The 24,647-nt window shown below is 40.0% G+C and overlaps 1 protein-coding gene across 2 annotated transcripts in view; it reads left to right on the top strand.

The window, feature by feature from the left end:
• Positions 1-24,647, top strand: part of mpdz (multiple PDZ domain crumbs cell polarity complex component) — a 54,529-nt gene that overhangs the window by 17,672 nt on the left and 12,210 nt on the right. For both annotated transcript variants that reach the window (XM_088348690.1, XM_088348689.1), the window contains exons 11-32: positions 424-634; positions 2,205-2,276; positions 2,342-2,421; positions 2,483-2,629; positions 3,541-3,708; positions 3,875-4,042; positions 5,174-5,383; positions 7,521-7,655; positions 8,282-8,482; positions 12,129-12,234; positions 12,345-12,543; positions 14,215-14,256; positions 14,456-14,560; positions 17,226-17,306; positions 17,375-17,552; positions 17,610-17,720; positions 20,667-20,732; positions 20,860-20,931; positions 22,522-22,681; positions 23,288-23,484; positions 23,541-23,632; positions 24,535-24,613. In XM_088348690.1, coding sequence (XP_088204816.1) covers positions 424-634; positions 2,205-2,276; positions 2,342-2,421; positions 2,483-2,629; positions 3,541-3,708; positions 3,875-4,042; positions 5,174-5,383; positions 7,521-7,655; positions 8,282-8,482; positions 12,129-12,234; positions 12,345-12,543; positions 14,215-14,256; positions 14,456-14,560; positions 17,226-17,306; positions 17,375-17,552; positions 17,610-17,720; positions 20,667-20,732; positions 20,860-20,931; positions 22,522-22,681; positions 23,288-23,484; positions 23,541-23,632; positions 24,535-24,613 — 2,880 coding nt within the window. The remainder of the gene's footprint in view (positions 1-423; positions 635-2,204; positions 2,277-2,341; positions 2,422-2,482; positions 2,630-3,540; positions 3,709-3,874; positions 4,043-5,173; positions 5,384-7,520; positions 7,656-8,281; positions 8,483-12,128; positions 12,235-12,344; positions 12,544-14,214; positions 14,257-14,455; positions 14,561-17,225; positions 17,307-17,374; positions 17,553-17,609; positions 17,721-20,666; positions 20,733-20,859; positions 20,932-22,521; positions 22,682-23,287; positions 23,485-23,540; positions 23,633-24,534; positions 24,614-24,647) is intronic.

The following is a 24,647-nucleotide window of genomic DNA, read 5'->3' as shown; positions in this document are numbered from 1 at the left end:
TGATGACCCATATCAGCAATAAACAACACTAGATCATAGTCTATTCTCAAAACATGATGTCTGACAAGATCTTTCATCACATCTTAGTCTTTTTTAAAGTTCTGAGTTTTCATTTGCTCACCGCAGCAAAATTAACTTTTATTTTTTAATTTTTTTGGGGTTCAACACCAATTTGTTTGAATGTAGAGCCGTTCGACTACCAAGGTACGATTGTAATCGTAGCCATAATACAATACAACTTTTACTTATATCTGTATATCTATATACTATACTTATATCTGTACATTCGAGGAAACTGTGCGGGTCAGATGTATCGACATTTCGTTCTGTATACACGTGTACTAGAATGACAATAAAGTAGATCTGAATCTGAATCTGAATCTGAATTAATTCACAGTTTTTTGCTGGAATCTCCATTTATAGGTGGATGGCGTAGACATCCAGGGTTACACCAACCAACAGGCCGTGGAAGTCCTGCGGCACACTGGCCAGGCCGTGCACCTCAAGCTGATACGTCGTGGGTCCCCGGCCTACCAGATTTTGCCGGCCATTGCGCCCTCTCTCCCCATACATCCCCCGATAGCTGCCGTTCTCAATGAGCCGGACGCTGGGAGACAGATGGACTTGAAACAAGGTTGGCTAATTGTGAAATGAATAAATGATCTTTATTGTCATTATAACGAAATTGGAGGGCTCCTTGTTTCAATGCAATTTTAACAAATTAAGAAGATAAAAATGTGCAAAACAATAAAAAAACGTTTAAAAAAACCCAATATATAAATTATATATATATATATATATATATATATATATAATATAGTAAAATAGTAAATTTGTGCATACTCACAGTGGCAGTTGTAAAGTACATTGGCAACAAAGTAAATCAAGGAACTTTATTTTGAATTATGTCCTGTGCTCTATTCTTGTGGCTGTTAGGTGATTTAAAGTAAAGCGACATTGTGTGTCATTGAGTACCTCTAAAGCTTAGTTCATTTAAAAAAAAAAACATCGGTTTAAATAATCAGCAAATATACATGAACTATTATAAACATGTGCACTTTTTGAAATACTCATAGGTAAAGAAATTTGTATTCATTTTTCATAACATGAGATTCACCTCGAGAGTGCTGACATTCGTCTCCGTCATCAGAGCCGGGGCAAAAAAATAAGAATAAAAATTGTGCATTTTGGTCCAATTAGGGTTCCATGGTTTATTTTCTTTCTTGTGCTTTGTAGCAATTGTTTTGGGTTACACTGCACCACGGGTCTCTAACGTAGCTCCCTCTAAGACAACCTGAGTAGCCCGTGTACTGGTTCTGAAAAAATAATCGTGGGTCATTGTGATTTTCTAGGAAATTTGTTTTCTAACTGGCATGATATTTAGGGGTTGGGTTTTCCTATTTTAACCTGTAAAAATTAAATAATTTTAGTTACATGATAATAACATAATAATAACCTAGTGATAACAAGTTATTTTCGAAATGCATATGAAACGGGTAGCACTTTGCGCTAATCGGTAACAAAAAGTAGCTCCTAACTTTTTTTTTTTGCGCTCACCGACATAATTTACTACAAAAAAAGGAAACAAATGGAATACTCTCACGAAGTATTAAGATCTAGATATGGATTATGTTGTATAATTCTGGTCATTTAAAATTGTGATAACATTTTGTTATTTTCAATATTTATTTGTATTTTAGATGTAGATAGATAGATGGATAGATAGATACTTTATTCATCTCCGCAGGGAAATTCACATTTTTTTTTCATGGTTGGTGGGGACCATATCCATCCTTGACATTTTTTATATTTCTGTTTTTATTCTATCTTCAAAATTTATTTAATTAAAAAATAATATTCAGAATTAAAATAATAGTAAAAAATATTATGTGAGTTCATTTTCATTATTTTACAAAATTTTACAAATGATTTTCTTTAGTATTGGGGTTAAAAGGGAACTTTGACGCAAATGGCAATAAATGAGCTAAATATTAAGTATTGATAGGCCTTTGCTGAAACATACCATTGTGGCCCGTCTAAAATGAACTGTTTTAGCCGTAATCCATTATGTCCAAGGCTACATCACAGATTTTTAAATATTCTGGTCCCCATTAATCACAAAAAACGGGGGATTGCAGTACTTACACACCATCTTTTTTAAACATCCAATCTAATGGTCCTCCTCAAATGTGCCATGTGCTCAGATGAAAAGCAAGAGCAGACAATGAATGAAGAACTGCCTGTCATGTTTGATGCAGATCAGCAAGACAAACAAGGTAACAAGCACCAGGAATGATGTCTGTTGTCCAAGATTGCTTTGTTCACCTTTTTTCCTTTCAAGGAACAACTCTGTTGCCCTTTGAAGAGGAAGAACTAGTGAAAAAGTGGCAGGAGATTCTTGGGCCGGACAACGAAGTGGTGGTGAGGGTCAGACTAGAGGACTGTTTTTTTTTCTTTTGCGGAGTGTTGACGTTATGCACAGGTGGCTCAGGTGGAGAAATTCAGCGAGAGCAGCGGACTTGGGATCAGCCTGGAAGCCAATGGCGGGCATCATTACATCCGATCCGTGCTGCCTGAAGGACCTGTGGGCCGTTGTACCAAATTATTTAGCGGGGATGAACTAGTAGAGGTAAGTGGAGAGCACACTGGCACATGGGATTAAAGTTTAGTATGTAGGGTGCAAAGCAGCAGACAGGAGAACCATACAAAAAGTAATTAACGCAGCCCAGAAATATCTGGACTGCTCTCTTCCCAGTCTGGAGGACATTGCGCTGTTACCGGTCACTTAAAACTTGGACGGAGACAGTTTCTTTCCCAGAGCCCTCAACTTCCTAGACAGGCAAAGAAAACGTGAGAAAAATATTTTGCCAATACACTGTAATCCCTCCTTTATAATGGTTGGTGGGGACCATATCCATCCTTGACATTCGAAAATAGGCAGAGGCATGCAAAAGTCTCCCCCCCATTTCAACATGCGCTCTACCAGCGCATGTTGGTAGATAATCGATTGCAATGGTGGTGTTAAGCAGAAAAAACAACTGCCACGCATTACACAATGGAGCTCTTTTGACCACCGCTCTCGGCAGTATCCTGGGGATAATGGATCGCTGCCAAAACAGTGCAATTCTGCCAAAAAAGATGCTTTGCCAGTCCCTGCTCTGAGCAATAGTCGACTGTGGTTAAGTGATTGCGGGCTGCAAGGGTGCTGTTCATTTTAGGCTAAAAGAATGGAAATAGAGTCACCATGTATGACCCAAATTTGCTCTCCCAGAGTCCTCTCACAGCAATAGCTAACTGGGAATAAATGATTCATGCCAAAACAATGCAGTTCATTTCAGACGGGTTATAGTGGCATGCCTCTTTGGCCTGAACTGTAACAATTGGGCTCTGCAGGTCCTTGCTCTCATCAATAGTTGACCGGGGATAATGGATCACACCCAAAACAGCTATGTTCATTTTAGGAGGGCTTGAATTGCACGCCTCCTGAGAAAAGTTGTCAATAACAATAAAGACAATTCTATTTCATCTTTTTTGTCTCAGGTCAATGGTATTTCACTAATAGGTGAGACCCACAAGGATGTGGTCCGAATTTTAAAAGAGCTTCCACTCAGTGTGCACATGACGTGCTGCAGACCTGCCCCTCACCAGGAGGTTGACATTGGCGCTTCAAGAGTGCAGGAATATGCATTTGCCAGATCCCAAGTCACGGTAATATACTCTTCTACGGTGACCCCTCTGGGTCAAGTTTCTGCCACCATACCGGCTGGAAATCCGATACTTAAAAGCCAACTCAAGGCCTATGACAACATTGTGACCTATAAAAATTCATAGTGTTTTGAATCTTTTCTCTTTTTTTTTTTTTTTTTTTTTTTAGAACCAAAACGATTTAATGAGTGTGGAAGAGGAGGAAGCGACAAAACCGGAAGATGATTCTACTCCCGAGGCAACGGGGTCTTCTCTGGCAATGTGGGAGCTTGACATCCAGAATATCGAGTTGGAGAAAGGACCAGGCGGGCTCGGGTTTAGCATTCTGGACTACCAGGTAAGCGGACAGAATAAGGCCAAGTAATACACAGTAGACCCCTAGGATACGGCAACCCCTCAATCCCTCCTTACGGGATTTTGCCCACTATGAAATATCAACTAAAAATAATGTTTTGTGTTTAAAAACATTTACGATTAAAAATTTGCTCTATTACGTCTTGCCTGTCTGCTATTGGTTAACGTCATGTAAATGATGGTGTTCTATTCCTGTACGTCTCGGCAATATGGAAATTCCGATATGCTACACTGCTATAAACCGGTATTTGCCCCCTCTCTGAATTCTGTGTGTTTTGCCCATTTATTACTCACAAACTCAAGGTTTCAGATCATTAAACCAATTTTAATATCACACAGAGAAAACCTAAGGAAATACAAAACGCATTTTTAATTGTTAATTGCATCTATCAAGGCCCAAAAAATCTAGGCCCATCTGGCCCTATGTGAGTATGTGGTCCTACTTGCTACCAGGTTCAGGGGGCAAATACTTATTCACTTAGAGCCAGAAAAGCGTTGACTTTTTTGTGCCTTAATAATCAATATTTCAAAACCAGATTTTGTACTTCCTTGGGTTATTTCTTTGTAATATTAAACCAACCTTTGTGAGTGATACATATGAAAAAAGAAAAAAAATCAGGAAGTGGGTCAAGTACTTTACAGCACTGTTTATGCCATACTTTTCATTTGTTTCAGAATCTTCTGTTTTTCGTAAATACTTTGTGAGTCGGCAATACCATACTCTATTATTTTACTTTATTTATTCCAAAGTTTTCAGTGATGTTAAAGGGCGAAGTTCAAACATGATAACTATGGAAAAAAAGCTTGCGATTACAATGAGATTTGATGCACACGGTAAACGTCACTAATTGGTCACGGCCATACAAATCGAAAATCGGGACTATTGTAAACATATGAAGGCAATTAAAGCAAGGAAAGTTTCTAAACGCGTGACAGTACTGACAAGTGGAAGTTTTTAAATCTGTTTCATTTATAATCCACTGGATCTATCCACTTGTGCAGCCAACCACTACTCCACTCTACCAACCTAAGTCACATGATTTAATTATTGATAACAACATTTTTATTTCCTGACTGTAAACCCGTTTGTGTTTGCCCATGAATCCTACCATAGGACCCACTGGACCCAGCCAAGACAGTAATCGTCATCCGCTCCCTGGTTCCCGAGGGTGTGGCTGAGAAGGATGGACGACTACTGCCAGGGGACCGTTTAGTGTTTGTCAATGATACCAACCTAGAGGGGGCCAGCCTGGATGATGCCGTCCAGGCTCTCAAGGGGGCACCGTTGGGTGCCGTGAGGATTGGGGTGGCCAAACCCCTCCCCGTGAGTCTTTGGGATCCTTCATTTGTTTGTGATATATCTGGCTTTGGAAAATCGCCCTGAAATGTGGGAAAAAACATTATTATTTGTTATCCGGTAGGTAATACAAATTGAAATCGCCGTATATCCTGAAATGAAAACCCATAATAATTAGCTTTGAACCCCTTGGTTCCCCGGAAAAACATTAAAATAACAAAATAAGAAGTATTACTTATATGTAATGTATGTTTTTGGGTTCAAATAGCCATTACAGATGAGAAGACATGTCAAGAAAAAAAATTCAATTTTACATACGTTTGACTTGAACTGGTACAGTGGAGTTAGTGGTTGAATGAAAATGGGAATGATAAATGTAAAAAAAATACATATCTTAAAGAGACTAATAATTTTCTTCAGGAAAAAAAGAATTAACAAGTCGTACCAATTCAGTCAACAACATGTAAACTCCCAATAAGAATGTCTACAACAGGAGTCTCAAACTCAATTTGATTTGAGTCCACCTAACCTTGGGTATGAGCGAAGATGTGTCAAATCTAGTTTCCCACAATCAAATTGCTGAGAAAAACACTCCACTTTTCTCAAATATTGTTCCTAAATTTCCTACAACAAATAAGATTTAAACATAAAAAGGTTAGTAATTTGATGTAAAAATCAATCAATCAGAAGTAAAAGAATCCATAATCCACGTTGGCTGCACAGGACATTGCCTCCTAAAAAACTGTACACATTAAATAAACAATTTAGGTTTAAATATTAGTTGATACACTTTTGCTTATCATATTAATATGCATGTTTAAATTACTCGTAGGTAGAGAAATTGGCATTTATTTGACACACTATGAACCACACCTAAAGGTTAGCTCACGTCAGTGTTCATCATCTTGCTGCTATGGGTACCCAAAAATCCATGTGCTTTTCAGCACTCATATTCACTTGCACTACACAATACAGATAGAACTAGTTGTCAAATAATGCGCACTGTTACCATTAACTTTCGGGGCCTCTAACTATTTTCCTGGGAGCTGCAATCGACCCACCCACCATAGGTTTGAGACACTTTGTCTCCAAGGTCACTATATAACAGCCCTCAGGACTGTAAGGTTTAAGCCACCAATGAGTGCAATTCACATCTTTCGCTCATATTGCCTCGGCTTACTGATTGTGGGGGTTACACGGATAAGCGGCCTTCACCAGTATTATCATCTCTCAAAACTGAGCCCGACAATCGTAATCTTCAATCGTAATACACTGAGAGCATCTTTTCACTTTGCCCCAAAGATAAGTGGGCAATTCTCCTTACAGCAGCTTTATGGTGGGCATACTCTCCCGCTGCTGTGTCAGTCAGCTGCTAGTTTCAAGCTTCGCACTGGTGCTTCGAATCCTTGAAAATGCTTTAATTTTATTGCTGTGTTTTCAAGGATGGAAAATGTTTGAATTTTGGGTGTAATGCTTGTAAATGTTCAAAATTATTGCCATGTGTCCCAACAAGTCTTATTAAAAACGCCACAGACACTTCTCACTGGTGGTCTCGCTTTGCCATTGGATTTCCTCTTCATGCGTAACTAACAAGTGTTGCATTAGTTTATATGGCATTGTCTCATGAAGCATCATAAAGCGTTATCGCCCCCTACGGGTCGTGTGGGAAGAACTTCCTGCGCCTAAAAATGTAAAGCTACATATTACTGTCAATTTTACACAACACCTATATGGGATAAATTTGTCTCAAAATATTTTCTCACTTATTGTTCAGATCCACAAATATATTCCCGATTTACACAAGATCTAAAAATCATATGTATTAATAACTGCACACGCAAGATTAAAAATCACAAATGTAAGATGTATTCGTGGATCTGCAAAATACATAAGTCACGTGCTTCCTCTATTGATATTACTGTCGAAATTGGAAAATTTAGCTTTAAAGTCCTTAAAAAGTGTTTGAATTTGGCCTTGAAAAAGGTGTACAACCATTTAGTTTGCATGGAGACAGACAAAGACGAAATGCCCGTTTAGTCTCCTTTCAGGGCTGACCAGCATTCATAAGTTATCATTTAAAAAATAAATCTAAGAAAGGGTGCAGAAAATATTTAAAAAAAAATGTGGAATTTTCAGGTTCAAACTGTTTTTTTTGTCCTGTCAGGTGGACACAAGTGAAGTAGACGATAAGGCCTTGGAGCGTTCTTACTACGGTAGAGAGGACATTTTCCAGGCATCCATTGTGGCACTTCACGGGAGTAGCACAGACTTGGATTTCCCACATTCATCCACAGTGGAGGTGAGCAGCAACACAAACATCAGATGCCCAAGCATCCTTGAAGGCAACACCCATTTTTCATTTGAGCGATGATTCATTTTCAAATAGAATCAAATTGTATTTGTAAAACACTTTTCAGCCAAAGAATTGCCACCTTTAAGTGCTGTATAAAAACATTCAGTGTAACAACCCACAACACCGAATACACAGAGGCACATTGGTCAAAATCAAAACAAAATAGATAACGACACAGTTAAAATTATAAAATAAATACACCATAAGTGACTAACGAAGTGAGGAAAGGGACCTGAGGTAGGCTCATCCACATTGATAGGGAAGGTAGCAGATAGCCTCAGGAAATGATTCTCATCTGTCAAGCCATACCCTTCAAGAGTGAATGAATTTTCTTATTTAGGTTAATAAATAAGTAAGGTTAGATAGGTTAAAGAAGACGTAAAATACCCTGTAAAAATAAATAAGTTCCAAAATAAAATTTTAAAATAAAAAAATATATAAAACATGGTTCTAAAAAGAAAATCTTGAATTTTAATAAAAAAAAATGATTTGAAACTGTATAAAAAAAAATGATTTGAAACTGTATAAAAAAAAAGAAAATAAACAAATGAGCAATATCATGCTTCACACAGACTCCCACTTATCTCGACTTCCAACCGGCATCAAAAACTTCACATGAGGATCTAGCGACCGCTGAAGAAACATTGGAGCCCTACAGGCCGTTGATCGACCTTCACACAACCCCTGAATACCATCGTGACCCAGTGGAGTCCTTTCAATGTCAAACAGAGGAGCCTGCCGTCATGTTACCAGAACTGCCCATCTCTACCGAGGTAACATAAGAGGGAATACTCTGAACTTCTGCTGAAATGTGCTTCATGGTCTCACTACTTTACTGATTTGCATCGTGCATTGTTCTGTCTTCTGATTTGCTAAAAAGTCTTTCCATATCTTCTCTAGTCATCGCATACCGATATTGCGGTATAGTGGGGAAAGAATCCTATAGTAAGCAGATGTACTGCATTCCGAAACCCTGGTAGCTCAGATAAAAGCATTGAAACAACAAAATTGTAGATAGTAAGTACTCACGGTTCACGGATCCCTTTACGGCATGGGTTGTCGGGGTACCAATGACAACACGCTTCTGGGCAGCTTTCTCTGCTGTTGACGGTTCCTGGCCCGTTTTTGTGTCTTGGCAAAGTTGGCACCAGTTTTTTTTTTCTTATCTTGGCCAGTCCTGATGATCCTGTGACATGACAATACCATTAAAGTTTCTGTCTGCGCAGAGTTGACAACAGTTCTTCGTAGGGTTTAATGTGCCCTCCAACGGTGTTGCACACCAATTACTTTGTCACATGGGCTAAGTAGCTGATGCCTAGAAGTTTCCTGTAGCATCCCATCTCCATGGCCTGGATTTTCTTTTCCAGTTATGCTGTGACAGTCCATGTCTCCTAGGCAGAGTGGAAGATGGAAGTAACCAGCGCCTGCATGAGTCTTATTTTGTCTGCCCAGATGGGTTTAAGTGCTGCTGTGGTTTGAGTTATCCTGGCCATGATTTCTGGTTCTGACCCCTCTTCTGATATGACAGCTCCAAGATATTTAAATTTGGTGACAGGTTCTAGCTCTCTGTGGTTGATGGTGAAGCTTCCCTGTCACAGGCGACCGTCCCACCTTGCCTCAAAACCTCCACCATCATTCCCATCCCCAAAAAGTCAGCAGTGGAAAGCCTCAACGACTACAGGCCTGTAGCTCTTACGCCTGTGGTCATGAAGTGCTTCGAGAGGTTAGTGTCCCGGCACATCAAAAACTCCCTGCCACTCACACTGGACCCCCACCAGTTTGCCTACAGGGCAAACCGCTCCACTGACGACGCCATAAACACAGCACTTCACACCGTGCTGAAACACCTGGACGACCGGGGGAGCTACGTCAGAATGCTCTTTCTGGACTTCAGCTCAGCCTTCAACACCATTATCCCGGAGATCCTGGTGGAGAAACTTGCACACCTAGGACTCTCTCCCTCCATCTGCCACTGGATAATGGACTTCCTCTCCAACCGCCCACAGTCGGTGAAACTCGGTACCCACGTCTCTCCCACCCTAACACTGAACACTGGCTCCCCCCAAGGTTGTGCACTGAGCCCCCTGCTTTTCACCCTCTACAGCTCCGACTGCTCACCGACCCACCCCACAAACACTATAATTAAGTTCGCTGACGATACCACCTTGATCGGCCTCATCTCTGAAGGGGACGAGGCGGCATACAGGGATGAGGTGGAGTCACTTTCAACGTGGTGTTCGGAAAACCACCTCATATTGAACACCACAAAAACAAAAGAACTGATTCTGGATTTCAGAAGGAATGGCAGGAATCCAGCACCACTCACCATAAAAGGAGACTGTGTAGAGAGAGTCCACTCTTTCAAATTTCTGGGTGTGCACATATCCGACGACCTCTCCTGGTCTGCAAACACCAGAGCGGTGGTAGGGAAGGCCCAGCAGCGACTGCACTTCCTGAGATTGCTCAGGAAAAATAACCTAAAACAGCAGCTGCAGGTGTCCTTCTACAAAGCCACAGTGGAGAGCATCCTAACATACTGCATCACGGTGTGGTATGCTGGGTGCACAGCAGCAGACAGGAAAAAGCTCCAGAGGATCATCAAAACAGCCCAGAGAATCGTCGGCTGCTCTCTGCCCAGTCTGGAGGACATTGCCTGCTCTCGCTACCTCAGCAGAGCAGAAAACATCATCATGGACTTTTCTCACCCCGGCCACCACCTCTTCGACCTGCTGCCTTCCGGCAAGCGCTACAGGTCACACAAAGCAAAAACAAACAGACTCAGAGACAGCTTCTTCCCCACAGCCATTACCACCCTAAACAGACACCGCACAAAAAAACTGAAAACTGTTGCAAAAAACTACCTCACACGAATGTAAAATGGTACTCACGTACATGCTGTCTGCACTATGTTTGTTCACTGCTCAAAACAGACACAGCACAAAAAACCTGAAAACTTGTGCCAACACTACCTCATACGTATATAATGGTACTAATGTCTATGTTCTTGCACATGTCGACTGCACTACGTTTACTGCTCACCTTGCACAATGTCTGACCATTTCCTTTTTTCTGCACTATGTTGTCTATGTTTGCACCAATGCATATGCTGACTATTTGTTGCACTATGATGACTTTGCACCAAATGCAATATTGCACAACCCTTACGATACCAACGGTATCACGACAACACTGTATGTAACATCCCACATGCCGACATTTCTTGTGTAAATACCATGTAAATTATAACTATAGCCTTATCCCCCTTGTTTTATAACCTTATCTTCTCTGTTCCTTTATCTTCTTGGCTCATACCTCATTGTGAATGTGTAAAACTGGAGTGTCATGCCCAATTTCGTTGTCACAATATGTTAACCCATTTTGTAACAATGACAATAAAGGTATATTCTATTCTATTCTATTCTGCTGATACCTTGGGGATTGTTGTTCATTACTTTTGTTCTGTCTGTGCTGATTTCGATCCCATACTGGCGTAATGCTTTGTCCAGGCAATTGACCAGATAGTAAGTACTACTTTTGTGTAATATCAAATAACTAATGAATACATTTAAATACTGGAAAAATAAAATTGTATCTAAATTGGTGTGACGTGAATTAAGCTGGTTGGGGTGGAGTAGTGGGGGGCGGGGGGTTGGGAGGCAGTGGGTTTTATTGAAACGGATTTAAAAACCTCCACTTGTGAGGATTGTCATGCTTTAATTGGCTACTTATTTTTCATAAACGATCTTTGATTGCCATGGGCCAAGCAACTTAGCGAGGGTAGTCTACCGTGTGTCTTCTTTCTTATTATCTCAAACTTTGTTCCATGGTTTTTGCTTCTCTTTTTAGCATCACTGCAAGCCTTGGGACCCACAGCAAATGAATTAAGTACAAAAAAATACAATATTGTATCACGGACGCGCAGTCTTTACAACACAGATTCTTAACTTAATGAAGGGAAACTAAATAAATGGAAAGTAATTGTGGGAAGTAGTTCAACCAAAAGCACACCGTAATCTTTTTAATGCTGTGACGCAAACCAATCTCAGACCATTATTTTTTATGACCTTGACCAATAGCAGACAGGAATCTTAGAGAGGTAACTTGTCATACCATGAACACCACAAAGTTTGAATATCTTACATTTCTTGGGGCAAGTAAAATTGATGTTGATGTCATATAGTGAGGAAAATGCTGTAAAAAAAATCGCATTCCACACTTTAAAGTAAAGCATTGTGAGGTGGGGTCGTTGTAACCCAGAGGTCTACTGTATTTGATTGTTTTATATTTTCTACAAAATTAAAGATTTCTATTTCACGGGTTCTTTTTGGAACGTAGCCCTCATGATAAACCAGTGTTCAATGTTATTTGGATATCTTTTTTTTTCAATGTCCACTGATTTCGTTGCTGTCTTATCAAAAGACAAACAAGGAGGTTGACCCAGGAGAAGACACCGGCGACCAAGCGGCAATCTCTGGGAGCAGTTTCGAAAGAACAATCACAGTTGTCAAGGGCATCTCTAGTCTCGGTTTGTAATAATTGTTTTGTTTTTTGGGGGCAGCTAAAGCCCCTGACTTCAATCCAAAAAGCAATTTTGCTTTAATCTATACAGTACCTGGGATTGTTTCTTATTGGCAGGTATGACAGTGAGTGCCATGAAAGACGGCCTGGGGATGCTGATCCGGAGCATCATCGAAGGTGGTTCCATCAGTCGGGACGGCCGCCTTGGCGTGGGCGACCTCATCCTGGTCATTAACGGGGAGTCCACCGCCAAGCTTACCAATGCTCAGGCCCGTGCCATGCTACGAAGGCACTCTCTGATCGGACCGGACATGGGGTAGGTGCATCAATACGACTAAATATGGGGAATGCCCATTTAGTGTAATAATATGATTAAAGTGTTCCAAAATTAAATTCCAAAATAAAAAAGTTGCATACAAAATCACATTTATTTTTGTATAACACCCACCTCTAATTTTCGATTAAAAATCAGCATAAAAATTGTGTTTAACTTTTCCTCAGCTCAAACTAAGCATGTAAGTGATAAATGTGCTGAATATGGGTGGCCAAGATAAAAACAATTTATTGACAATGTAAACTTTGAACACAATACAAAAATGAAATTTACAATATTCAATGTCCTTCAAAGTCCGATTTGGTGTTATTTGCCTATTAGGACAGCTTATTGTTTTTCCATTCTCTAACATGAATCGCTTTTACCAAAGAGGTGGCCGGACAAATTTGTCCAATATAACTTTGCAAACTCTTTTTGAAAACTGTAAGAGAGATGGAATTGGTGAGATTTCAGAACACATTTAACTGAAATAAGCAATTGCACTTAGATAAGCTTGCAATGTCTTTTGACTAATACTTACCCGCACAGAACTCATATCCAGGATGGGTTAGATTGCCATTCACGTTTGATGTTGAGTCAGGAGATGTCAATGATGTATACTTTAACAAAATCATTGAAATTGATTTGAACTAGGTTCAACAACAACAACACTCTCAAGGTTTTGGTGTCAACAACTGGAATAGTATCCAGTGTTTGCTAAGAAAGCCCTGTAGTATTTTATACTATACCATTTGTCACAACATATTTTTGTGGGTAATCCCTTTCAAGGATTCTGAACATAAAAACAACAAAAGTGAACATACTTAGCTGTGAAAATTAGGTTAGAGTAGCACCTGCCTGGGTGAAACCACACATACCCGAACCTTTCTCTCAAAGGGAACATCATAGGACACTCTTGATTTCAGTGCTGTAATTTATTGCGAGTTCATGCACTATGTTGGGTTTGTTTTGCATGGTCCATTTTGGGCATCAGTTGAAAAACTAGATGTCAGCCCCATAGTTAGGAGGTCCTGGGTTTAAATCTAGCTACCGGCCTCCCTAATTGAAGTTTGCATGTTCTCGCTGTGCCTGCATTGGTTTCCTCCAGGCGCTCTGGTTTCCTCACACATTCCAAAAAACATGCATGGCAAGATTGTCCCTAGGTGTGAATTAGCAACTAAATGGATGTCTCCATGTGCCCTGCGACTGGCTTGCAACCAGTTCAGGGTGTCCCCTGCCCACTGCCCGAAGATAGCTGGGATGGGCTCCAGCATCCGTGTGAACCTACTGAGGATAAGCAGTGCAGAAAATGGTTGGATGTATATTACTTTACATGAAAGTAGGGTTCGGTGAATCCACTGATGAAACTGGTGGGGTTCGTTAGCTGCAGCAAGATTAAGAACCGCTACTTTTACCATTTGCTGTGATAAATGAGGGATTACAGTAGTTCTAAACACACTAAACCATGTTTAGTAATCACGTGATGTAATTACTTATACTTATAACAGTAAAATAACACCTCTTGCACAGTCATTTTGCTGCAGAGTATTTTTTTCTAATAGCATGCCATTTGGGTTTAGTCAAGAAACAAACCGATGAGTTACTGAATGCTTAGCCGACTAAAGAAAAGAACAGTTATTATGGCTGCCTAAACGCGAACTCTCCACGTTCTAGATCTGCTTGCTCACCAGAGGATGATCTGTGCCCATTTTATGTGTGAGTATGACTAACGTTCGATATCGTCCTGGTTTCTAAAGCCTTTTCTCTTCTACCTTTCGTTCGTCCTCTGTCTGCATGCAGTCATCGCTTTAGAACGACTTTAGTACGTCACGAAACACTGACCGCCTTTGTCTTTGATAACTCTTGTCGCCACATTAATTTAATTCTTTGTGCGTGTGTGTGTGTGTCCGTCCAGCATCACGTACGTTCCAGCGGAATATCTGGAGGAGTATAAAAGCAGCCTGGAGCAGAGCCACAAAGACGACATGTTCCCTGAACCGACATTCATTCCTGTTCCGAGGTACCGTATTTTCACAACCATAAGGCGTAGTCTCAGTTATATGTGCCACAGTTGTATTTAACACACACAAAGCGCACTTGATGTGAGGGAGCGTGGTTGACATACAATCCGCGTGATAACACTTCACGCTTTAAAATTCGCATGGTGTCTTCTACTATCTTCACCTTGAACCAGGGATGTCAAACTCAGTTTTGGTCTGGGAACGGATCCAGAGTTGATTTTCTCAGGCGGCCCAGGACAATAAAAGAGTGTCAACTCTTTGTTTTTCAGTATTATGCTTTATCATTTGGGCTAAATTAGTAATCTACCCTACATGTTATCATCACGTTTGAGAAGAGATCCTTTAAAAACAACACACTTATTCACATACAATGGAGGAAAACGATTTTGTGTTTGTCATTGAATGTGTTAACTGGTTAATTTTAACAGTTGAGTGAATGCAGTTTTAAACCTGAACTAACTCACCATGCTATACAAACTCAACTCTGGCCTCTAACGGCCTGAGAGATCATTGGGTTTGCATTCATTTTAATTTCAAAATTCATTTAACATTATGTTTGATATACCTGCCTTAAACCAACAATGCACACACACAAGCAAACACATATACGCACACAGAAGCATTTGTATTTAAATAACAGCATGACCAACCAAGTGTGTTCATTTGAAAATTGAGTGGAAGCAAAAGTATTGATGACAAAGTTTTAAAATGTCTTCAATCAAAGGTCATGGGCATGATATAAAAATATGGATGGAAGTTTTCTCTTGATATGTACATGAGAAGTAATGCACGCTACAAGAAGACAGAATGCCGATGCAAAAGATACTTTGGAAAGGCACTGTATCAATTGCAATTCTGGGAATAACGAATGCACCACCAACCAGCAAAACAAAATGCCGATCGTTAGTGTCAGAAAGACCAACCAAACATCGACGCGTGGAATGTGTTCTGCGCTTTGCATACCAGAGATACTCGTGTTTTTATACATAATTGAGCCCACACCATCTCCTTTAGCGTTCCCATGGTGTCCTCTACTATGTCAAGTCAAGTCATTTTTATTTGTATAGCCCTTAATCACAAAGAGTCTCAAAGGGCTGCACAGGTTATTACACAGACTATTTTTCAGACTATTATTACACCATCGTCTGATCTGGAACCAACCTAGGGCAAGGGAAAACTCAAATACCTCAACATGAGCAAAATGAAGAAACCTTGAGAAGGGACCACACATGTGGCATCCCCCTTTCAGGATTACCAGACAGCAAAGGATGTTGCAATCACAAATAATACAGAGATATTGTCCACGAAAAGTATAGGTTATTCATATGCTATAGAGTAGAAGTGTGTTTTAAGCTTAGATTTAAACATTTCCACTGAGGTTGCAGATCGGATCTCAGCGGGAAGAGCATTCCACAGCACCGGTTCCCGGATGGAGAACGCTCTCGAACCAGCGGAACACTTCTTGGCTCTTGGGATCACCAGAAGACAGGCGCTCTCAGAACAAAGGCTTCGGACCGGAACATAGGGGAAAATCAGATCTGAAAGATATGAGGGAGCAAGCCCATGTATGATTGTGCATAATACTAAGAGAACCTTGAAATCACATCTTAGGCTTACAGGGAGCAAATGCAGGTTAGCCAAAATCGGCATGATGTGATCGGACTTTTTTGTCCTAGTTAAAAGCCTCGCTGCAGCATTTTGTACCAGCTGAAGACTCTTGATTCTGGACTTCGGGAGACCGGAGAGTAGTGCATTACAGTAATCGAGACGGGAGGCAACAAACGCGTGAATTATAAACTCCGCATACGACTGAGACAGTATAGGACGAATTTTAGCAATGTTGCGATGATGGAAGAAAGCGGTTCTAGTAAGTTTCTTCACTTGTGTTTGAAAGGACAGATCGGGGTCAAATATGACACCTAAATTTTTAACTGAGTCACTCTGTGTGATGTGACATTTGTCAATGTTTACAGCAGTTTTTGAGAATAAGTCACTGCATTTAGATGCACCAATAACTAACATTTCGGTCTTTTCAGAGTTAAGACGCAAGAAATTGAGTGACATCCACTCTTTTATCTCAGTGAGGCAGGCCTCCAAATTTCCACAATTCAGTGTGGCAGATTCCTCCAACGGAAGATATAGTTGAGTGTCATCTGCGTAGCAGTGGAAACTGATATTATACTTGCGAATAATATCACCTAATGGAAGCATGTAAATGCTGAGAAGAAGGGGGCCAAGCACTGAACCCTGCGGAACACCACAGATAGATAGATAGATAGATAGATGGATAGATACTTTATTCATCCCCGAAGGGAAATTCACATTTCCAGCAGCATCCCTGAGCTGAGAACAGTACAATAATAAATCCAAAAGAATACAATATACAAATACCCAGTGTGACGTGCAAATGCCCACTGTAGCGTGTTATATAGAGTAACTAAATAGTGCTACACAGAATACATATAGCACTAAAGGTAACACTAAAGGGCTATGTCTGCTTAACAACAATACATTTACAGGACACAGTGCAATATAGGGCATGCCACACGTTTTAATTTAAAACAAGTACATTCATGCGCACCTTTTATAGTTTTGAAAATACAGTTGAATGAGGTTGTGTATTTTTTTTGGGGTGTGCGTGTAAAGCATTTTTAAACCATTCAGAGACATCCCTAATCTTCCTGAACGTGAGGATGGCGAAGGAGAAGAGAGCGTATCTTACAGCAACTGGAACCAACCCCGACTGTGAGTACATCCTGCAGACGTATTAATTATGACCGTCATATACCGATTTTGGGTAGCTCCGTCCTCAGAGTGGAGCTCCTCCGACAACCCGGCAAGTCCCTGGGCATCAGCATCGTAGGGGGTCGTGGCATGGGCAGCCGGTTGAACAATGGCGAGGTGATGCGGGGCATTTTCATCAAGCACATCCTAGAGGACAGCCCAGCTGGGCTTGATGGGACCTTGAAAACTGGGGACAGGATTGTGGAGGTAGGAAACAAGTGTCCTGTAAAGACTGGTCAGCATATAACGAATATGACCTCTTAGGTGGATGGCGTGGATCTGAGGGACGCCAGCCACGAGGAAGCGGTGGAGGCCATACGGAGAGCGGGAAATCCCGTCACCTTTCTGGTGCAGAGTATCATCCACAGACCCAGGGTAGGACTCAAGGGTGATAAAATGGATGTTTTTAACGAAAGCCACCCTCAAGGGACATGTTTTGAGGATTTAAATGCAGAAAAACCTTGCATGCGACATTGAGAGGTGGGGATCGCAAAGTGAAATTGCCATATAGTGGATCATAGAAACCTAGGGAAATGCGTATGTCATGCCTCCTGAACCCACAGACTCCAGATAAAAAACATCAGAATAACGAACTAATATATAGTAAGTACTACTGATGAATAAAACATGTGCGTACGATTAAATAACAGAAACAAATATGCATGTAAAGAAAACATGACATTTTTTTACCTCTGGTGTGACTTGAGCTGGTTGAGTGGAGAAGCGGGTGTATGCAGCGCGGGGAACAGTAATGGTTGATTAAACATAAATCGTATTCCAAAAACTTCCAACTGGAATGATTGCCTTGCCCATCAAAGATTTCCTTGCTTCAAATGCCTCCTTATTTTCAATAATAGTCTCAATTATGCAATTTAGCAAGGTTAACTATCTTTGTGCCTTCTTGGGCTCACTTGATGATTGCAACCTCCGTTTCCATGGTTACATTGTTTTCAAAGCGTAAGAACTCCTTGCAAATAAATATGAAATGAAGGTATTGTTGGATACATTAATCAAAACATGACACGAAGAAAAAAAAAAAACTAATGCTGAGAGTGAGAATGGCCAAATATGGTCACCTTACGCCCCCTCCCCTAAGGAAATTTGACAGATCTGTTTCTGCCAACCTTTGCTTAAAGGTTTGCACCGTATTTGCACTAATAACCCGGTCAGGCAAAAAAATTCCAAATTTTTGGTATCCTGAAAGAGATAAAGTTTTAAATACAGTACAAAAAGTAGTGGGAAGTAGTTCAACCAATAGCATATTGGTATGTTATGATGCAAACAAATAACAGACCGGCATTTTAAATTAGGTGGACCAAATGTAGACAAAATGAGAAACAAAATGATTTGTTGTTGATTTTGTATAGTGAGGAAAATGCTGTAAAGATGGGTTTGATGTGAAAATAATATCAAGTGGGGTCAGTGTATCGCTCTACACACACACAAAATTCATGTGAAGGATGTTTTCAGCAAAATATTACAATACACTTATCATCCAGAAAAAATGCCTACTTGTCCCTTTGTTTTAAAGTATAAAGACATTCATCTGATCCTATCTTCAACCGCCGCTCACCCCCTCGTCCCAACGTTGTCTCTAATTAAGATTATGTTACAAAAGCGGGAGCTCCCTGGACAAAAGCGTAGAAAGAGGCAGGAAAGAGATAAGGCAAGTGTGATTGATGTCTTATGTAATAGAAACCAGGGAGACAAAAAAGAAGCGAGATGGATTACTTGGCGTGCATGCCAAAGTGGTGCGGGTGCGTCCCGGCGGAACGAAAACTTGATGAAGATCTCCAAAAGCTGAACATTTGTTAGCTCGTCCGTAGGCCCCGTTTGTTACTATATGGAGTTTTTTGTGTTGGCCGGGATTCAGTGCATTAGCAGAGAGCGTCGCAGATGTTAGCATTAGCAGCTAGCACCACTCTGTTTGTACAATTAAAATGTCTTTATTGTCATTGATAACAACGTGGTTAACATTGTGTGCAACAAGGAGCCTACATGATTACAAACCCATTTTACTAACATAAATTTTATCTTTGCAAAACAGCATGCCATTGTTTTTTATCCCTGCCTTCTTCCAGTTACAGTCATTCATATCAGTAGGTGGCACAGATTACTATTTTTCTTCTTGTTGTATACGCATTCTTTCTCATGAGGTAGTACAAGAAAATAAATGTATTGACTTATTTTGTTTAATGTTGCTTTTTAAGATTGCACTGCAAACAATAATAAAAGGAGTCAAATCAAGTAAGAATCTTTTGTTTTACATAAAAATGATAATAAATGAACAAAAAAGGTTTGTAGCGTTGTTTAAGAGGTGGTTCTTCTGGCAGATAATTGTTGTTCATTTGGATTTATTTTTGTTTTTATTTTTTTAAATGAAAATAACCCTAAACCTTAAAAAACAGAATACATCCAAATTATTATCCACAATGACTGACCTGTACTATCTGCTAAACTATGGTGACAAAAATGATGAGGTAAGTATATGCTGTCAATTCAGTTAACAAAATAACTTTAAAAATAAATGTGATTCCCGGGAGTTAATTTTTTTTCGATGGACGGTGTGCCTAGAGATTTTTTGATGAAAAAAAGTATGCTTTGCTTTGCCTCAAAAAAGTTTGACAAACGCTGCTTGAGGGTAACAGGACAAAGAAGTGGTGGCTGGAGTGAGAGGAATCCACATTAATGTTGTCGGCAATGTTCTCTAGAGTGGGAAGAGAGCGGTCAATGATTTTCTGGGCCGTTTTGATAAGGGTTTTCCATGCTTCCAGCATACCACACCTTAATGCTGCATCCCAGTCGGCTGTCCAGATTTTCGGTTCCATAAAGTCAAGATTTTTTTGTTTTTACTTCCTTATTTTCTTGTGTGATAAAAATAATTATATTTTTAGTTGGTCTGGGCATGGTGACTACTGTCAATTTTTAATGAACTCATTTCATGGCAGAAAATTTGAGTTACTCCGTTGAAAAACATGATGTACAGTGGCCAATCTACATACAAACTTGTAGTTCAGAGGAATTCAAAATACAGAATGTATTTCAAGCAAATAATCTTGCCCGACATATGAGAGAAGATCCAAGTAACAAGAATTTCCGGACGCTATTTAAGGTTTAACCCTGATTATTTTGGGAAGCTAGGAACAAATTAATTGGCTTTCTTATATTTCTTGAGGGGAAAATTCCTTCGAGATACCAGAAATTATAGATACAAGCTCAATGTAGCTACTAATTACCCTTGTTTGTAGAGAGGGGTCCACTGTACTCAAATGAGATGTGACAGCCGCGTAATGTAAACAGATGTTGCATTTTGCCACGCAGGCGTTGACGAGCGCCGAGTCTATCGAGGACAATGTGGCAGCTCCATCTGGTGACAAGGAGAAGAAGGTAGGTGATGTTTCGGAGCAGCCGTTTTTGTCTTTGCACTGTGTTTGGAAACAACGGCGGGTGAAGCTATTTGGTGTCTCAATGGTGTCATCGTCTAAAGTTGTCGCCCTTTGTCTCTTCTCTATAGGAGGGTGACAGTCACAGTAAACTTGTCCTCCGCCTCCCCCCAACTAACCCTTTCACTCCTACCCCATTTAAGGTTTGTGGGTCTCTCTGTTGTGGCCTTCCTTTTGGTGCATGCTGCGTGGTACTATGGGGCTTTTTGCTTCAAAAATCTGACCCTCATGCAATGGACAGACTAAAATCCCCCTACCTTCAGCCCATATTTACCAAAATGCATGCTCGTGTAGCCCAGCGTCTTCATTGTTTGTCTTTGTCCAATGTTTGTTTTCATACACATAGTCATAGACTTGGCGAGGACTCACAAGCTTACGGTCATAGAGGAAATGACGTCATTCTATTTAACATTTTAAACAACATGGCTTTAATAAAGGAAAGGGATTTTGTGCGATCCTTAACTTTTCGGATTGCTGTCTGAGCGCTAGAAGGTGTCTGCTCAAAAATTAGATATAGTAATCTCTCGGTTATCGCGGTTAATGGGGACCAAAACCACCCGCGAAAAGTGAAAATCCGTGAAGTAGCGACGCCCCTTCAAAAATGCTTGGGAAAAAAAAGAGTATTATTATTCTTTTTTTAAATTATTTTATTTTATCATTGTTATTTTTTAGACCTGTGAAGCTCTAAACCCGCGAACGTGGAACCACGAAGTAGCGACGCCCCTTTAAAATTCTTTTAAAAAAATAAAAATAATAATATATATATTTTTTAATTTTTTTTTAAATTATTTTATTTTATTATTATTTTTTAGACCTGCGAAGCTCTGAACCCGCGAACATGGAACCACGAAGTAGCAACGCCCTTTCAAAAATGCTCAATTTTTTTATTTTTTTTTATTTTTATTATTATTTTATTTTATTATTATTATTTTTTAAACCCACGAAGCTCTGAACCCGCGAATGTGGAACCGCGAAGTTGCGAGGTCCCACTGTATAGGGGTGATTACCCTCTTCCCAAGCTCCTGTTTGCTTTATCATAAAGAATGATTATACTCTTGACCAATTTTAATTCAAACACCTTCCTGGATGTTCACGATTTGCAAAATAGTAACAGAAAAATTAGCAAACGGGTCATCCTTTTCTCAGCAAAAGATACACCCGCAGTTATTGTAAAGAATCTCATCTCATCTCATTAGCTGTACCGCTTATCCTTATTAGGGTCGCGGGTATTGTAAAGAATGATATTGTTTAAACAATATTGACCACTTCAAATGCAATTCATGCACCAAAATATGCTCCAATAGTTTTTTTTGTATTGCTAGCTTTTTCTTATGATAAAATAGCATGTATCAATATTTTGGGGTAGTTTATTATTGCTAGCTCGCTGAGATGCTATATTTTTATGATTACTGTAATCCCTCAATTAGCGCTGTTAACAGGGACCAGGACTTCCCCCTCAATATGCACAACTCACATATACATTGTCTTGCAAACTTGTTCTTTTATAGATAATCAAGGCCCACACTTTCCCCTTTAAAGTTCTCTTGGTGCGCTTTATTACGCCGGACTTATAACAAAACTCGCGCCGCAAAGTTTGTAAAAAAAAAAAATATTTGTATGTACGACTTTATAGCTGTGAAATTTTGGTAGCTTGAAACCTTCAATATAAACACTTTTAACAATTATTTGAAATTCTCACAGCCTTTTATTAATATGGATTTTGTCTTTTCAAGCCAAAGAAGCGCAACGCCGCGAAGATGGCGCCTGCCAGTGAGGCTCTCGCCCTGCCGGTTGTCCCCCACGTGGGGGAGACAGACACTGACTCCCCCCAGGCTGAAGCAGGGCATGTGGTAGATGATGTAGAAGAGAAAGAGGAGTCGAGACACAGCTGGGGTAAGATTCTTGTCACGTCTGTTATATTATTGATGATGAAAACTGGTGCTTATTTACGTATTCATCAAATGGTCACGGTGTGTCCAGGGAATGTTAGTTCTGTTCCTTTTATGTCCTATTTAAATGTTTTTAGTGATCATGAAGCTATGTTTTTAGGCTATGTAGGCTTAACTTTGATGCAATTAGTTTTTAATTTTTTTCATATCAAGAACATTTGCTTGACATACGAGTTTTAGCTACGAGCATGATCCTGGGAACAAGGACCACTGCATTAAGAGAACAGTGTACAAGTTCCTGCCATCAAAACTAAAAGTACAGAGTAAATCGCTATTTTTTTTAATATTTATCTTTATTATGTTAAATCATTATTATCTCCACTGTTAAATAATGAGGTACACATTTCATTGATATTTGTAGTATTTATGGTTCTTTACTCATATGTTTTAGTCATATTTGGGATATTTTGCAATGCGTAGGAACGTCTGAAAATAAATACAATTACTTCATAAAGATGTTTCGCCACTCGAACAATTTGGCAGTCGAACACCGAAGTCAAAAGTATTATGGTCGCTTACTGGGGTGTCACTGTATTTTGTCACATTATAGAGAGCATTGTCCAGCGCTATGGCAACCTCCAGGGATCCCTCCATGCAATTGAATTGGAGAAAGGCAAGACGGGCCTGGGCCTAAGCCTGGCCGGCAACAGGGATCGCGCCCGCATGAGCGTATTTGTAGTTGGCATCGACCCGGCGGGGGCTGCCGGGACCGACGGGCGTATGCTGATTGGTGATGAGCTCCTCGAGGTGAGACAAACTGCTCACCATCTCGGACACATCTGATTGTTTTTATTGTTTTTTAGATTAATGGACACGTTCTATACGGCCAAAGTCACCAGAACGCATCTTCTATTATCAAAAGCTCTCCATCGAATGTCCAAATCGTCTTCATCAGGTACCTTGTAATATTGCAAGACATCCACTCGGGGTGATGTTCTAAAACAATAGCCAAATCTTCCGTTCAAAAGTAGATGTTTGAAATACAGTAGACCCCCCCGGGATAAAACAATAATCTGTTCCGAGGTGTGGATCACGAAGTGAAATTGCCTCATATTGGGGTATAGAACCTTAATTAGCTATGGACCCGCAATCCCCAGATAAAAACATTATAATAACAAAATAGTATATAGGAAGTATTGCTTAAGTCATAAATTAAAAAAATATGTAAAGGAAAAATGAAATCAATTTACATTTGGTGTGACTTGATATGAGCTGGTGCAGTGCAGTTAGTGGGTGGATGCACAGGGGTAAGGAGATAGCGGTTTCAAAATAAAGCTGACTTTAAAACTTCATGCAATTTTGCAAGTTTGGCCATTTGTGTGCCTTATTTGCATTTCTTAATAATCACAAGCTAAAATTCTATGGCACTCATGTTTTTGCTCCTCCCTTCTTTTATCAGTGCACGCTGTGGAACACATAGCTATTCAATAATGTACAAAAAATATAACAGTGTATTGCCAACACGCAAAGCCCTTACAAAACACATGAGATTCAAAGCTGAATGAATACAGATTAAGGTGTTGTGAGAGGTAGTTCACCCAAAAGCTTAGAGGTTTTTTTTTATCTGACATCGACCAATACAGGTCAGGCATCTTAGTGACATAATTTGTTGTTGTTGTAGTAAAGTGGGGGAAATTTCATAAAGATGGGCCATAAACAACTTATTCCATACGACAACAAGAAATGTTGTAAAGCTGGGGCACCGTATTGTGGGGGACTACTGTATTTAACTCCATTGTTAGACCAAATTTTGTTTTAGCTGGTTGTGAATTATGTGACCTGACATTTGTCCTACAGGAACACAGAAGCCCTGGAGCAGATGGCAGTGGGACCTGTGAGAGAAAGCGAAGGAAGTATGGCAGAGTTCCACACAGAGGTAACTAAATGAATGTTTTAACACATGTTAGGCA

Source organism: Urocampus carinirostris, chromosome 11, assembly GCF_059441175.1.
Source record: "Urocampus carinirostris isolate Australia breed hairy pipefish chromosome 11, RoL_Ucar_1.0, whole genome shotgun sequence".
Classification (NCBI taxonomy): Eukaryota; Metazoa; Chordata; class Actinopteri; order Syngnathiformes; family Syngnathidae; genus Urocampus; species Urocampus carinirostris.
The sequence above is the reverse complement of the archived record's forward strand: the minus strand, read 5'-3'. Positions and strand labels throughout refer to the sequence as shown.